Source organism: Melampsora larici-populina, assembly GCF_000204055.1.
Source record: "Melampsora larici-populina 98AG31 unplaced genomic scaffold MELLAscaffold_33, whole genome shotgun sequence".
In the NCBI taxonomy this organism is placed as follows: domain Eukaryota; kingdom Fungi; phylum Basidiomycota; class Pucciniomycetes; order Pucciniales; family Melampsoraceae; genus Melampsora; species Melampsora laricis-populina.
The window spans coordinates 198,598-212,801 of record NW_006768797.1 but is presented as its reverse complement, the minus strand read 5'-3'; the positions used below and the strand labels follow the sequence as shown (position 1 = coordinate 212,801).

Here is a 14,204-nt window from a genome sequence, read left to right as displayed (position 1 = left end):
AGTTGACATTCTCTGAGTTGGGATGTCAGTGAATTTCGAAACCCCATTGACTGTGACATCTTGAAAGTTACAAACTCTTGACCTTGACCAATTCATGAGACGCCCTTGAACCTGTTTTGATTGATCAACCCATTCCCTATTCCCTATTTCCTGCAATCTTTGATAACTTGGAATCTAATGTTTTGATTGGAAGTCAAGGAACATAGATAAAAGGGTCAGTAGTTTTTTAGTTGAATTGTGTTGTGTCGGTAGATAAGGAGACCGAATTGAAGTTTTTGGTTTTTTTTTTTAAATTAAATTTGAGTTTAAAGTTTTATCGTTTGAATTGAAATTTGAACTTTCTTCTTTCTTCTTTTTTGATTTTATCTTTTTCAGTTTCGACCATTTCATTCACTTCAAATCACAACTGACCACTCCAACTCACCTTCTTCATCATCCTCTCCATGTATCTCTCTCCAACACTTCATCATATTTAACATTCTTCAACCTTTCAACACCTATTCCAACTCTCAACAACTTCGTCTCTTATCATGTGCTGTTCGGGTGCACAATGGAAAAGAGAAGAAGTACCTGATCATAAATGGGACTTTGTAGATGTCAGAGAGTTTCATAACTCAGGTTGTATGAGTTACTTTCAGTAAGTCTTTTTCCTAAAATCCCTTCACTCATTCAATCGGCTCATTCGACTAATCTGGTTTTCCTTCAGGTACTGTTTCCTTTACGTCTTAGTCATCAAATCAGTCTTGGTTTATTGTTCAGATATCTATACGATGGTCTTACTCTTAGCTTCGAATCATTGGGCAGGTTCGATTTTGGAAAACTCATCGGGTTCATCGGCTATGAATGTACCTTTCTCAATCGGAAAATGGATCTTCTTTGGTTGTATTATCTTTTCTTTCTTGTTACTCGTTTGGGAAGCTAAGAAGTCTAGAGCGATTATTAGATCTAGAGATATTAGTTATGCTTTTACAAATGTCATGGCTGTAAGTCTCAACTCTATCTTTCCTATAAACCACAGTTTGACTGATTCACTTTTTTGGCTTGCTGGCTTGCTTCTACAACACACAGAATAATTATTATTCAATGAAATCTTATGATCATTTTTGTTTTTTCTCACAAATTAATAATTCTAAAAAGAAAAAGGATGATTTTGCTTTCTTTGTGTTCTTTACGTTCAAAGGATGGAAACGACTCTTATTGGCTGATGCTCCAAGACAAGTGATCAATGGATTAACTCTTTATTCGTTTGCTCGTTCGGTTGGCTTTACCACTGATATTCATAAATGGTATGATGGTAGTTTTGCAAAGGCTTCGGTGTTGGTGTCTATGATATTCACTGGTTTGTGGTTTTCCCTTCTCTTTCATTCGCTTTTGGGCTTCATGGGATCACTTATCCTTGTGGTTTTGGTTGTAGTGACGATCTGGGTGGGATCGTTTATTCTTTTGTTGATTGCGGCGTTTATGTATGTGCCATTGTTATGTTATATCCAAGGGAATTTAAAAGAATACTGTTGTCATAAAGTCGATAAGGTATTCTCCATTTTTTTCATCTTCCTCTTTTCCCTTACTGATATTAACTCTTTTTTGTCTGGATTCAAAGCGGATTGCCGAATTGATGAAACGTAAGAACCGAAAACGATTAGCCAAGGAAGCAGCAATCATGAGAAAAGAAGCTATGGGAGATTACTCACATTTGAAAGATAAAAAAGGACAATTCAAAGCTGCTCCCTTACCTCAACCTACTCTTCCGAAGATTGGAATGGACGAATTGATGGGAGGTGGAGGAGGAGGCGGGGGTGGTAGTATTAAAGGTGGTGAACGAACGATTCGTAGTAATCATGCTTATCCTCCTCATGGAATGAATAAGTATGCTGGAAGTGTTTCGGGTCTGAGTATTTCCGGTAGTCAGTATAATCCTCCTACCGTGCCTTGGGCTCATCCGGGGTATGCTGAAAGTACTACATCGTAAGTTTTCTTTTTTTGAGATTCCTCTTCTGCTTCTTCTTCTTCTTCTCCACATTTTTCAACACTCACCCTGTATCGAATGAATTTTTTGAAACATGAAGGACTGATCACTTCGTATCCCATCAAGCTCCCACCGTTGGCAGAAACTACCCTAACACTAACGTAGGAAGTGGAGGAGGTGGGACAGGAGGAGGATATAGTGATCAAGTCACCGAAAGCCATCCACTTTCACAGCCTAATGTTTATACAACTAACCATCAAAGCGGTCTATCAAGAGCACCATCATATTCGAGTCAAGAAGAACGATTCTATGGAGATGAGAAAAAGTTGAATTCGTTGGGAGGTAGTAGAACTCATCATGAGTATGGAGGAGAAGAAAGACAAATGTATTATCAAGTGCCTCCTCCTTTACCTTCTCAATCACAACAACCACAAGGACAGCAACAAGGAGGAATTCAACAGGATTTGTTTGATTTGTATGCTCAGACTGAGTTGGCTTTACAACAACAACAACCACAAGCACCGCTTTCTTCACAAAATCAGAATCAGAATCAAACACTTAGTCAGACAAATTGTCAACCTAGTTCTAGGAACTTTTCGAATCATACTTATGGTCATCCTCATTAAACTTTTTCTTCATTTGGAAACTAAGTTTTCCATTTATTCATTCATTTTTTTTTCTTACTGGATTTGTTTTTTCCCTTGGATGATTACGTTTGTGAAAAATTTTTTGTGGTTTTGTGGTTTTGTGAGATTTGTGTGTTAGATTACTCTTTTGCAATTTTTCTTTTTCATTCATTTTCTTTTTTGTCTTCCTTTTTGTCTTTTTTTTTGTTTTTTTGATTTTCTTTCTGGTTTTCTTTGATGAGAAAGTTAATTTGAATTTGTAAATGATCAAGAATATTGAAAAAAAAAGAAAGGAAACAGGAAAAAGTAAAAAGGAAGAATTGAAATTGGAAGAATTGAAGGATGGAAGGATGGATGGATGGATGAATAACCAGAATGGAAGGATGAATGAATAAACAGAATTGAAATAGGAGGAAGGGGGGAATGGAAGGAAGAATGGAAGAATGGATGGAAGAATGGAAGAATGGAAGAATGGATGGAAGAATGGATGGAAGAAAGAAAAGTTTCAAGAAAAAGGTTGATTGAAGGAATTTGGAAAATGAAAAAAAACAATGATGGGAAGTTTGGATTTGGATTTGGATTTGGATTTGGATTTGGATTTGGATTTGGATTTGGATTTGGATTCTAGGATTTGTTTTTCTTTGTTTATGATTTTCTTCACATTGGACTCTTTTACTTTTACTATTTACTTTTGATTGTTTTTGATTATTTATTTTATTTTTTGATATCATTTTTTTTTTGATATTGTCTTTTTTTGGTATATCATACTTTTTTGGTATATATCATGTTTTTTTTGGTATATATCATTTTTTGGCATATATCATGTTTTTTTGGTATTGTCTTTTTTGGTATATATCATTTTTTGGTATATATCACCTCTTTCCTTGATATATATATATATATTGTCTTTTGATATATATACCTCTTCATATATCTATATATATATATATGATATGAATCATCTTATATATATATATGTTTTTTTGTTGATATATATCTATTTATTATTGATTCTTTTTCATATAATTTTGTATTTAAATAAGATTTTTTAGTTTTTTTGTGATTTTTTTTCCTTGTTTCATGATAGAAAAAGGGTTCTTCTTTTCTTTTGTGAAGGTATTTATGTTTGTGAGTTTGGAATAAATTAAATCAAATCAAAGGAAAAAGAGTTGAACAAGAGTCAAAATTGAAATTGAAATTGGAAATTGAAATTGAAATTGGAAATTGGAAATTGAAATTGAAATATGATTTTGAATAGAGATAATTTTCTTTTGATTTCTTTTTCTTGTAACTTTTTTCTTTGATGATAGGCTGTTTGTTATCTTAGATTGATTTTCTATCTCATTTGATTTGATTTGATTGAATTTGATTTTATTTCATTTTACTGGGTCTTTGGTGCCCAGCTGCCACATATCTCTGGGACATGCCAAAGCCTCACTCACAGTCACACACCTGGGTCAGAGTGTCATCATACACATGCTCAGCAATTAGTTTCTCAGGTTGATCCAGATCAAGTTCTCTTCTCCCTTTAAATTTCAGTGGCTCCTTGTACCAAAACTGTTGGCATGACCTAACAACAAAAACACAAACTCCAGAAAAGGCCAACCCTCTTTGCCACTTGTCCTTGGTGTGGTTCTTACCTCTATCATTTCAAGCTTGTCTCTGAAAACCTTTGTTTCCAAAATCCACTCAATACCTGAAACCTGCATGAAACAGTATACTGAATTTAGAGTGTGGTTTTGAGATGGTGATGGACTGAAATCATCAAAATGTTTGTAATTCATTGGCACATGGCTAGAGGGATCTGAGCATAATTTCACATTGAAAGTTGTTTGTGGCATAATTGTGCTTAGAATGAATCACAGCTCTGCTAGAATTGACAAACATGATCTATGATTTTAATATATTGATGTGCTGAAAGAATTGGATTGATTGTGAGTTAGGATCACATATATGGAGAGCTTTGAGCATAATTTGCTGGTAATAGTGGTGTGATGCTTAATATTGTACAGAATGAGCCACAGATCTTGCAGGATTGGATTTACCCAATTGCCCTAGCTGTGAATTGGGGAATCAAGCTTGTGCTCTGATCTCATCCGGCTCTGCCGGACTGGTGGCGGGGGTTATCATAACTGGGAATGAGGGGAAAGTGAGAATACATTTTCAGTGATAGCTTATTGATCAATAATAACACTTGGCTCAATCTCCAGCCTTTGGGGAAGTTGTCCTCTCCAATTTACCAACCCCCTGTATGATATTAAAGCTTGTGACCTAATATTTCCATGGCTGACCAGGCTGAGCCGGATCAGGGGTCAAAATCTCTCAAGCCTCTGGCTTGGTCATCAAGTTTGTGCCATGGTCTCTGACCTACTCTCTTCCAGACCAGGATTGAGGGTGTGGTATCATAACTCTTGTCTTTCTTGGAGACCCCAAGCAGCTGTAGGTGCCTAATGAACTTTGATGAGCATAGCAATAAAATCCTACATGACTGTCACAACTTCATGTTGTGTATGTATCCTAGATCAAAACAGTTGACAGAAATATCATAATGATGGTTGAAAGTCATCATATCAATGTAGAAGTGTTTCCCTGCAGGATAAATATGTTGTCTGATGTATTTAAAGCCTTATCCAGATTTCAGTTTACAATCATATTGGACCTCATCAGCTCTCATGTAGAAGGTCACATGTATTCAATGTGCCCCAGAATCCTGTAATTGTGTTTCCTCATCTGCAAATGATGCAATTTGTACACATAATTAAATTTCAGTGTTCCATTATGTGATTGTAGATGTTGGCTCAGTTGAAGGTTGGAAGGCTAGAGATTTCATCTTCCAGGATAATTCACTTTCTTTTCATCAAGATAATGATTTCATTTTAAACTTCATTATTCATCAAATTTGGTAATAAAAGGGGCATGTTGAACTTTGAATGAATTGATGGAAAACCCAAAAAAAATGTTGTAATCAAGATTCTTCCACATTCCCTCTCCAAGTTCTATGACAAAAATTAAATGTTATTTATTTTGTTTCAAAAACTAGGACACTCCATCACTCCTTTCAAACAAAACTCATATATATTAAAATAAACTTTGATCAAAAAATCTTGAACATAAATTCACCCAAATTGAACAAATTGGCAAAAAGATAGAGATCATCCTAATAAATGAACCCATGTTATCAAGGTATATAAAAACTCTATTAGAGACCATTTGGGTGAATACAAAGAACCCACACCCACAGCACTATGTCACCCCCAGTCAATTACAATATCTTTTTGACATAAAAAATAGGACAGTACCTGATGACTGTCCTGCGCTAATACAAACACACATTATAATCCATCACATTTCCGGTTCCCACCCAAAGGGATTGATGGTTTGCTCATTATTTGCAGCAATGAGGCTCTCTGATCAATATGATGGTTAGAAAACTCTGACAGTGTATATGGAAGCTTTGTGGGCAACTCTTGCAGTTGATCTCATTCCTTCTAGTTCCTCTACACCAAAGCAAAAATCTCTCACCACCTTATCTATTTGGGCTTCAGCTGCTGCTCAGATCAGTGCTTGCTTTCTCAACTTATCCCAAAATTGGCCACCAAGACTTCCTGGAGGGTAGGATTTTATCATCATTTTGTTTGAACCCCAAGCAGATGCAAATGTATCTATTGTTGGGTTTTTCCTTGTTGTGACTCAAAACCAAGGGCTGTCTTCCTTCAGAATCAGCAGCCCTTTTTTAGGAGAGCTCTCTCCGGTCGCACGTGGTGCACTTTTACAACATCTGATCTGTTGCTTCCTTCGAAGTTCGATCGTTAAGGATCTCCATGGAAACTGAGATCAATATTGTCTGCGGTATGTGCATCTATCAACGGGAGTCCCATAAATTATGGTTTTGCTGGGTGCAAATACCGACAGTGATACTTGATGAGTTCGGCTGATAGCGTACGAGCGAGACGGTTTTCAAAAACGTTGCTCACATTCAACGAACTCACCAAAGTGATCATCACGTTGTTCCGAGCCCTCCCTGACAGACCTATGACTACAACTTGAGAAGTCCCTGTTGTCAACGTCTGGCATGTCAATAAGTGTATAGTGGGTAGTGTCTAAAAGCGTGAAATGTCGGACCGGGGAAAAAATTACATATGTTCAAATTTCCCCGTACATGTAGGATTGAGATCACATCCTTCAAGTGGATCAGTTCCTTTCCGACCTTCAAATCCTATTGCGAACTCGAGCCAATTGGTTCCAATCGACTTTCTTTGGTGTCACATGTAAGTTATTTATCTTGATCGCTTTGTTGTCTTATATATCCAATACTGACAGGATCAATACATACAACAATTTTGTTTTAGGCTATCTCGAACACCGTACGAGCGTTCCAATCTCCAGGAAGAGAAGGATTTGGTTGAAACAAATAGGCAAACCGGTCCTCTTGTAACCATCCGAGAGTTTCATCTTCATCCCAAGACCAACAAGATAATGTTCAATCTCTTGTAAGTCGACCTTTTGCTTGATCTCATTCATGAATTTTTCTTGATTTATCAATTGTTTGATGCATTTGATAGCTTGTAGGCAGGCCATGAAAGTCAAATGTGGTTCTAATGCTGTCACTAAGACATATACATCTCATCAAACCATTTCTGGCAACTATGCAACTGATGCTGGCCTCGATGTATGTTTTCGCCCTTTTTTCTCACATTTTCATCGAAGATTGTTTTGTCTTATTGATTTCTGCTCTCACTGATACACCAGGTCACAATGCACCCATACGACTCTTTCCGAACCGCTGCTCATGGCTCTGTGACCAATGCTGACTTCAATCGATGACATTTTTTTCGTTTTTCCTTATAACTTTTTCAAATATTGACTTCTTGCTGTAATTCATGTCCTCACTGATGGAGAAGGTTGCAAAGCACTAGGAATTGTATTGTTTAATTTTCTGTATTGCAAATTACATTCTATGATGAAAATCTACTTTGTTGTAAAAAAGATGAAAAATTTAAAGCCCTTGAAACAACTCAGAGATAACAATTTCTGATAGCGGCCGATGCAAGGACTCCAAATCTGTGCTCGGATTCCAATTTGGATCAAATTTGTGGCACTGATAAACTTTTTGCTCCAAATACCCGATTTCACGCTTTTAGACACTACCCACTATACATCGCCGGTATCTCTCCTCGGCGTGACATCGAGAGCCTATTTTATAGCTCTGGAGGATATTTAAGCACACCATCGAGCTTCTTGAAATTCATGATTACTCCCATTCTCCGTCAGCCTTACACACCCTACTCGAAGATTAATACACTTTTTGATATGATTTCTCGCACCTACATTCTCATCATCTTTGCTCTTTTGACACTATTTGGGAAAAGCGAGTCCAGCAAGGACTGTAAATGGGCTTTTGAGCGCGTTCCTAATAACCCCGCATATTCGTGTAAGCAGAATATTTCTGAAAGGAGTCATGAACTTATTCAAGGAGTGCAACAAAAATATATAGAACTTGGGTTTAATACTTTTGGGATGTGCCTTTCCAGACTGCAGTGATCATGTCTCCACATATAAATATCCAAGTGCGGACTGCAAACCCCAACTACAACGTGAGTAATTGTCAGAAAATCTTTTCATGTGTCTAATGTTGCTAAGCAGTACTGATTCTGTCTAAAATGCAGCTAATGGTGTCCCTATAGCCTCAAAATGTGATTCCAATCAGTTTCCTACTGGACCTTGTCCAACTTGGAGGGCGTCAGGATACCACAAGACGAACAAAGTAGTTTCATACAGTGAGCTCAAGTACTCCAAGCAGCTATAGGGAGTATTTACTTTGCTTGATATCTAACGATCAAATTTATTGTTGATTTTCATTATCAAGTGTGTGATTTCTTGACCAAAAAAGGGGCCACCCCTGATAAGGACCAGTACACCAAGATTAAGTGTGAAATTTTGACAAATGTTGTTTGTAAGTCGACCATCAGCTTCAACTTTTTTTTCCACACTGAAAACTCCTGATTTTAAATTATATTATTGCACTTGTCAGATTGTGATGGTGACAATGGAGTTAAGGTGGGGAGAGATATCCCCTCATAGGACCCTGGAATGCCCCTATGGAGGTAAACATAGCATGCCTTGCAATGGCGCCAGTGTGGAACTTTTGCTGAGTTTGGTATGGAGATCATGATGGGTGCTTTTAGTGGTATCTCAAAACAAAACAAAAAGAAAAGCTTTTGAAACATGCTTGGGTCCCAAATTTGTGTGTAAAGCATTGTATTTCATGACATAAAACTTGTATCATGGTGATCCATTCTCTAAGTTTGGTACCCTTGTATTATTATATGTACCTGAATGTTGATTTCATTTTGATTTCACATTAAACTTAATGTACATGTATATCATACATATACATTTTATGCTTACCTTGGCCTATCACTATGGCTGAGGTCAAGCTTGTTTGGGGGAGCTTGGGCGGGGGATCAGCCTACTTTGTGTCAAGGTTTGGTTGCCTCTGTTATCAAATCCAATCCCGTTTTAGTGTCTTGCCAATCCTTTGGGGGTTCCCCGCACCTCCCATCAGTGAGTCTTGTGAGAGTCTCACCTTGTTGAGTCACCCCCAACTCACACAGGATCACATCTCTTGGTGATTACTTCCGTATTTCAGTCCTTCAAACTTTATTTTCTCCCAATTGTCATACCCACACTTAGTTAGAACATGCACTCTTTTGTGATTCACACTTAATAGAAAACCTTGTTCATTCAAACTTTGCCTCTCTATCTTCCATGCACATAAAACTAAACAATGATTTGCTTTGCTTGAAAATTTCCTGTATCTATTAGCCAGAGGAAGTCCTTTGTTCTTTCTCTTTCCTCCTTTGTAAATTTCTTCAAGAAAACCTCTACCACTTCCAATAGCATCTACCCACCTCCTTTATCCTTTCCTTATTCCACCCCATGTTGAATCTTAACAAAGTACTTGCCACTCTTGTTCTTTCCATTATCTTCATGAATCTCCCTTTTGATAACGTTAGTCTCCCATCACCTGACCTGAACAAGAACAGCAATCCATTTCATTTCCCTCCTCTGGGTTTCTTCTTAACCCACCTCTCTAGTGTGCTCACGGGATCAAGCACTGTAAACACCATTCAACTTCCCCAAGTTGGAAGTGAAAAATGATTGATAGTACAGTTTGTCATGAAAGGATCCAATGCTGCACACCTGAGCCATAAAGTCCATACTACATATATGCAGCAAGCTAAGTAAATATTTGTCTAGCATGTACATACAGGTCTGCTCAGTTTTTTGCCAATAAGAATAAATAAATCACATGTTATACAACATGTAAATTTTTCGACTTTGAAAAATTGTCCCAAAAATTCACTACATATAATCCAGTAGCTGCTCAGGTAATATTGTTGAAGCTATTTCTTAGTAACATAAAGGGTGTTACGTGCAGTTGAGTTGATGAGATTACACCAAAATGTTGAGTCAGTGTATGCAGTCAATCTTTTGAATGCTTTTGTCAATATGAAAAAAGTTACAGCATGTATTACATTGAATAACCTATCCTGAAAAGCAGATAACTGAGCAGAACTGTATGTACATGATAACCACCTATTCACTAAGCCTGCTACACATATGGAGTGCGGGTGTTATGGCTTAGGTGTGGAGTGATAGATCATTTTATGACAAGTCAAACTCCCAATCATTTTTTCCTGCCCACTTGGTTAAGTTGAATAATGTTTGCAGTGAAGCATTTATTTTAACAGTCTGTTCTGTCAAAAAGGAATTGTTTATCACCTGTTGGTTCATCCCTCTACTTCCTTTCTTTGAAAGACCTGATGAGAAAAAATTTGGTTACCTAGCCTATGGGGACTTAGTGGGGCTGGTAAGCCGCTTACCCTGACCACCAGCTCACCAGTGTTGGATGTAATGTAGTTTAACAACTTTTATTTATGGTCAAGAACTTCAAGTTACTCATGACACTGTCAACCTTGGTAGAATTACTATGAAATGAATTAGAGAATTATAATGAGAAGTGTTTGTGTTTGAGGTCAGGTGAAACTTAAATGATTGTCATTCAAATTAAGAGATGAAGAGAGTTAAGGCTGTGTAGTGACAAAAGAAAGCAATCAGTTCTATTTAATACTGGACATATGTACTTCTGTTGTTTAATTCTGGAATTTTTCCTTTTTCTTCTTCTCTACTTTTGTGATTCTTATATGTGAGTGTCTGTCTGCCTCTTTAGAATCATTTCCCCCTTATTGAAGAAAAAGATCTAAAGGTAAGGTATTAATTAAATTCTTTCCATTTTATATCATATTACTAAAAGACATATTAGTGCTTTTTTGTCTTTCTCTTTTCTATTACTATATGCTAGTTGCCATCTTAATATTTGTTCACTTCTGTTGAGTTTTTATAACTCCAGTTGTTTATTTCAGCCGTGTCTTGTCAACACATTGAGCTGAAGTTGTCTTCACCTTCTATAAAAGGTGTGTTTTTGTTGTGATGGTGGTACATGCTCATCAAAGGAAAAGATTCTAAATTTTTCATCATAATCTCATGTAATGATGATAATGATTCTTAATTTCTTCTTGTTGGTCTCCAGGTTGTCTATTGGATCTGGTTCCGCCTATCTTGTCTGCTTGGCTTCCTCCTAACTTGTGTGCTTAGCCTTGGTTTTGTTGTTCCAATGCTTGTTGCCTCATCAACACTCTTCCTTTTACCTTCTCATTAAAGTTCTTGATGTTGTTGATCTTCATTGATCTGTTATTTATGTAAGACTGAAGTTAGTTTATCTTCTCTTTGTGCAGCCATTGAAAACAGAAAAATTACAAGAATCTCTTCTCTTCTGAACTTGTGATATGTGGTGTAGAACTTATAACCCAACAAGGGTTATACAGAGCGTGAAGGGGATAATAAGGGGGCTCAAGTCGAAATATTTATGGCCCTTTCTTAAAAAATTGGGAGAAGTTTTTTACGGTACCGTGCTGTAAAAACTTCTCCCAACTCGTAAAAAAGGACCAAAAAAATTTCTTTTGGATCTCCTTCTGAGCAGTAAATTTACGCAAAAAATTTGGGATGCCGTATAACATTTCCCAATTTCAAAAAATTTTGCGTAAATTTTATGAAATTAGGGGGTTTCAAGTCAATAAATTTATGGTATTTTACAGTCCAACAAGTTGTCCGATGTTGCAAAATATACCGCAAATTTAAAAAAATCAGGACACCTTTTTAGGTGTCCCAAATGGTGTTGACCGTATATTTGCAGAAAAAAAACCCACTGTAAAATTTAAAAAACTTGTCTGTTTTTTAAAAAGTTTCACAAAAAATTTCTGACTTGAAACCCCCTATTGGGAAGAAAATTCACAATAAAAGTAGTAAAAATTTTTGACTTGAGCCCCCCTAATCTACCAATAAAATGAATAGTAAAAGATGTCTAAAGACTGCCATCCTAAAACAAGACAATCAGAAAGGGGAACTCTGTTGAATTGAGTACTGATAAGGCACCAGAGAAATATATCTTTTTAAAGAACCAAAAGCACACAGATTTTATCTCAAAAGCACAATCTTAATTACTCTCAACACTGCTATAGTGTTATTACAAAATGATAACTAAGAAAACAAAGCAATATCTTTTTGGTATTATTCCCAATAAGTCTTTTTTGACTATAACACTAAAGTCAATTTCTCTTTATAGCTATAATAAAGGGTGTATTTAAGTGACCAGGTACTATTAAAATAAGTTTATGATGAGTAACAAAATGATAAAGAAGAAAGGGGAACAACAATCCCAAAATCATCCTAGAGTATATATAATAATGTGTCACAACTATTGCAATGGTCAACCGCCTCAAAAACCAATCAATTTTGACCAAAAACCCCTAATAACCATATGATGACGCAATGTAATGACATTTTTACTAAGATATGATGTAATTTACACAGCCAAACATGATCAATGATGTAGTTGAATGATGTACAGCACTTCTTATGATGAATACAGGTGAGTTTTTCCTTGTAAACTAGCTGAAGACCTATTTTTGGGATTACAAATGTTTTCAAATGGTGTCCAATTTTGGATTACTAAAGTGCGTCTTGTAGAGCTCGTGATACTAATCAATAATTGGCGCCATATCAGTTGTTTTGGATATGCGATGAATAAGATATTGAGTTGTGAAGTTAAGGTTTTTGTATGTAAATTTTGTTACATGTATGCATGTAAGTGTAACATTCAAAGGTTACACCAGTTTCTTATTTCTCTCATAACTTTTGTTACATACCTCTGTTACTAATGATTTAAAGTTTGTACATTATGTGATCACCTCTTTTGCATTGAATGCGCCATCTAGCATCCTATTCTGACGTCATTTGACACATGTAATATGCTAAAACCCTTCATTTTTGACAAAATTCACACCTTTTCACCCCTTTGCACAGCTGTTACTCCTTCTTCCTTGCTCATGTAATATTAAATCAGCATCTATAACCTTAAAAATAACAGAAAATCCTCTTGGAAACCTTAAATATTACTAATACCACTGTCACATATGTAAACTACCTGTAAACCCTTGTTTACCAACTTCACAAAAGTACCATTTTCTTAATAACTTCTATTTCTCCTTATCAACCATCAAGATTAAAGTCGTTGCTGGATAACATAATGCTGTTCTTTCATATTCTGACCTCACTAAACCCATGAACCTAATATTAATCCCCTAAACACCATTTCCAAGCCTGTATACCTATATTTTCAAGTGTTCTTTATGTTTTTCTTTCTTTCTGTTCTTTTTGTAATTCATCTGTTAATAGTTTTTACTTATCTTAATAAGTTTGTTTAAATGATAAAATTATGTGAAGATTAAAATATATGTAATATAATTGATGTAATTTAAGATTTGTTTTTTGTTTTTGATTGGTCTCATAGATTGATCACCACAGCATATGAGTGGTGAGAAAAGCATTGGGGGAAGAAAAATTTCCTACTGGATAAATTTCTATTACCTCTATTTGTAAAGGCCCGGTACCAGGACTTTACTCTTAAGAATCTTGGCACAATGTAAGTCCAATGCTCCTTATAATGACTCCAGAGAAGGATCACTCTGTCACTGATATAAAGAAACATTTGGTGGAATAAACACTCAGCAGACAGGCAGTGACAATGGTCAAAGTGTTGTTGGTCAGACTAGGGATACGCTTGGTGGGGCTCAAATCCCTGTCCAGCATAGCCCCAGTCTGACCAACAACACTTTACAACAGAGTGATCTTTCTCTAGAGTCATTATAAGGAGCATTAGACTTACAATATGCTAAGATTCGTCTTCTGAGCAATTTCTGTTGAAAGACAAGTTGCATGTGTTTCTCAGTGTTTGCTTTAGAAAAGCAAGTCACGCCAATTGCCTCAAAACAATCATCATATCTAATGATCAATGTATCATGTTCACAAGGTAACATCATAGGGAGAATCACAAGTATAAATTTGAAAGATCTGTATGATATCTATTAACATTACTTATGAGGATACTTTCAAAGATCATTAGGAACAACTGCATTCTTTTTACAAGGTTTATAAGTTTCTTAAAAACATCACTCCCTGGGTGAATGATGATCTGAGATTTAGGACCAATA

At 36.1% G+C, this 14,204-nt stretch overlaps 2 protein-coding genes across 2 annotated transcripts; both read left to right on the top strand.

Moving 5' to 3' along the window:
- Positions 1-122: 122 nt before the first annotated feature.
- Positions 123-3,318, top strand: MELLADRAFT_72500 (uncharacterized protein; the record flags this gene model as incomplete). Its single annotated transcript, XM_007412923.1, has 7 exons — positions 123-214; positions 312-637; positions 707-983; positions 1,069-1,339; positions 1,415-1,530; positions 1,601-1,965; positions 2,067-3,318. 6 exons carry the CDS (start codon positions 531-533, stop codon positions 2,590-2,592), a joined length of 1,662 nt encoding a protein of 553 aa, XP_007412985.1.
- Positions 3,319-7,902: 4,584 nt separating this feature from the next.
- On the top strand, positions 7,903-8,673 carry MELLADRAFT_124044 (uncharacterized protein; the record flags this gene model as incomplete). Its single annotated transcript, XM_007412924.1, has 5 exons — positions 7,903-8,023; positions 8,124-8,186; positions 8,259-8,369; positions 8,459-8,545; positions 8,624-8,673. 5 exons carry the CDS (start codon positions 7,903-7,905, stop codon positions 8,671-8,673), a joined length of 432 nt encoding a protein of 143 aa, XP_007412986.1.
- Between the last annotated feature and the right edge of the window lie 5,531 nt (positions 8,674-14,204).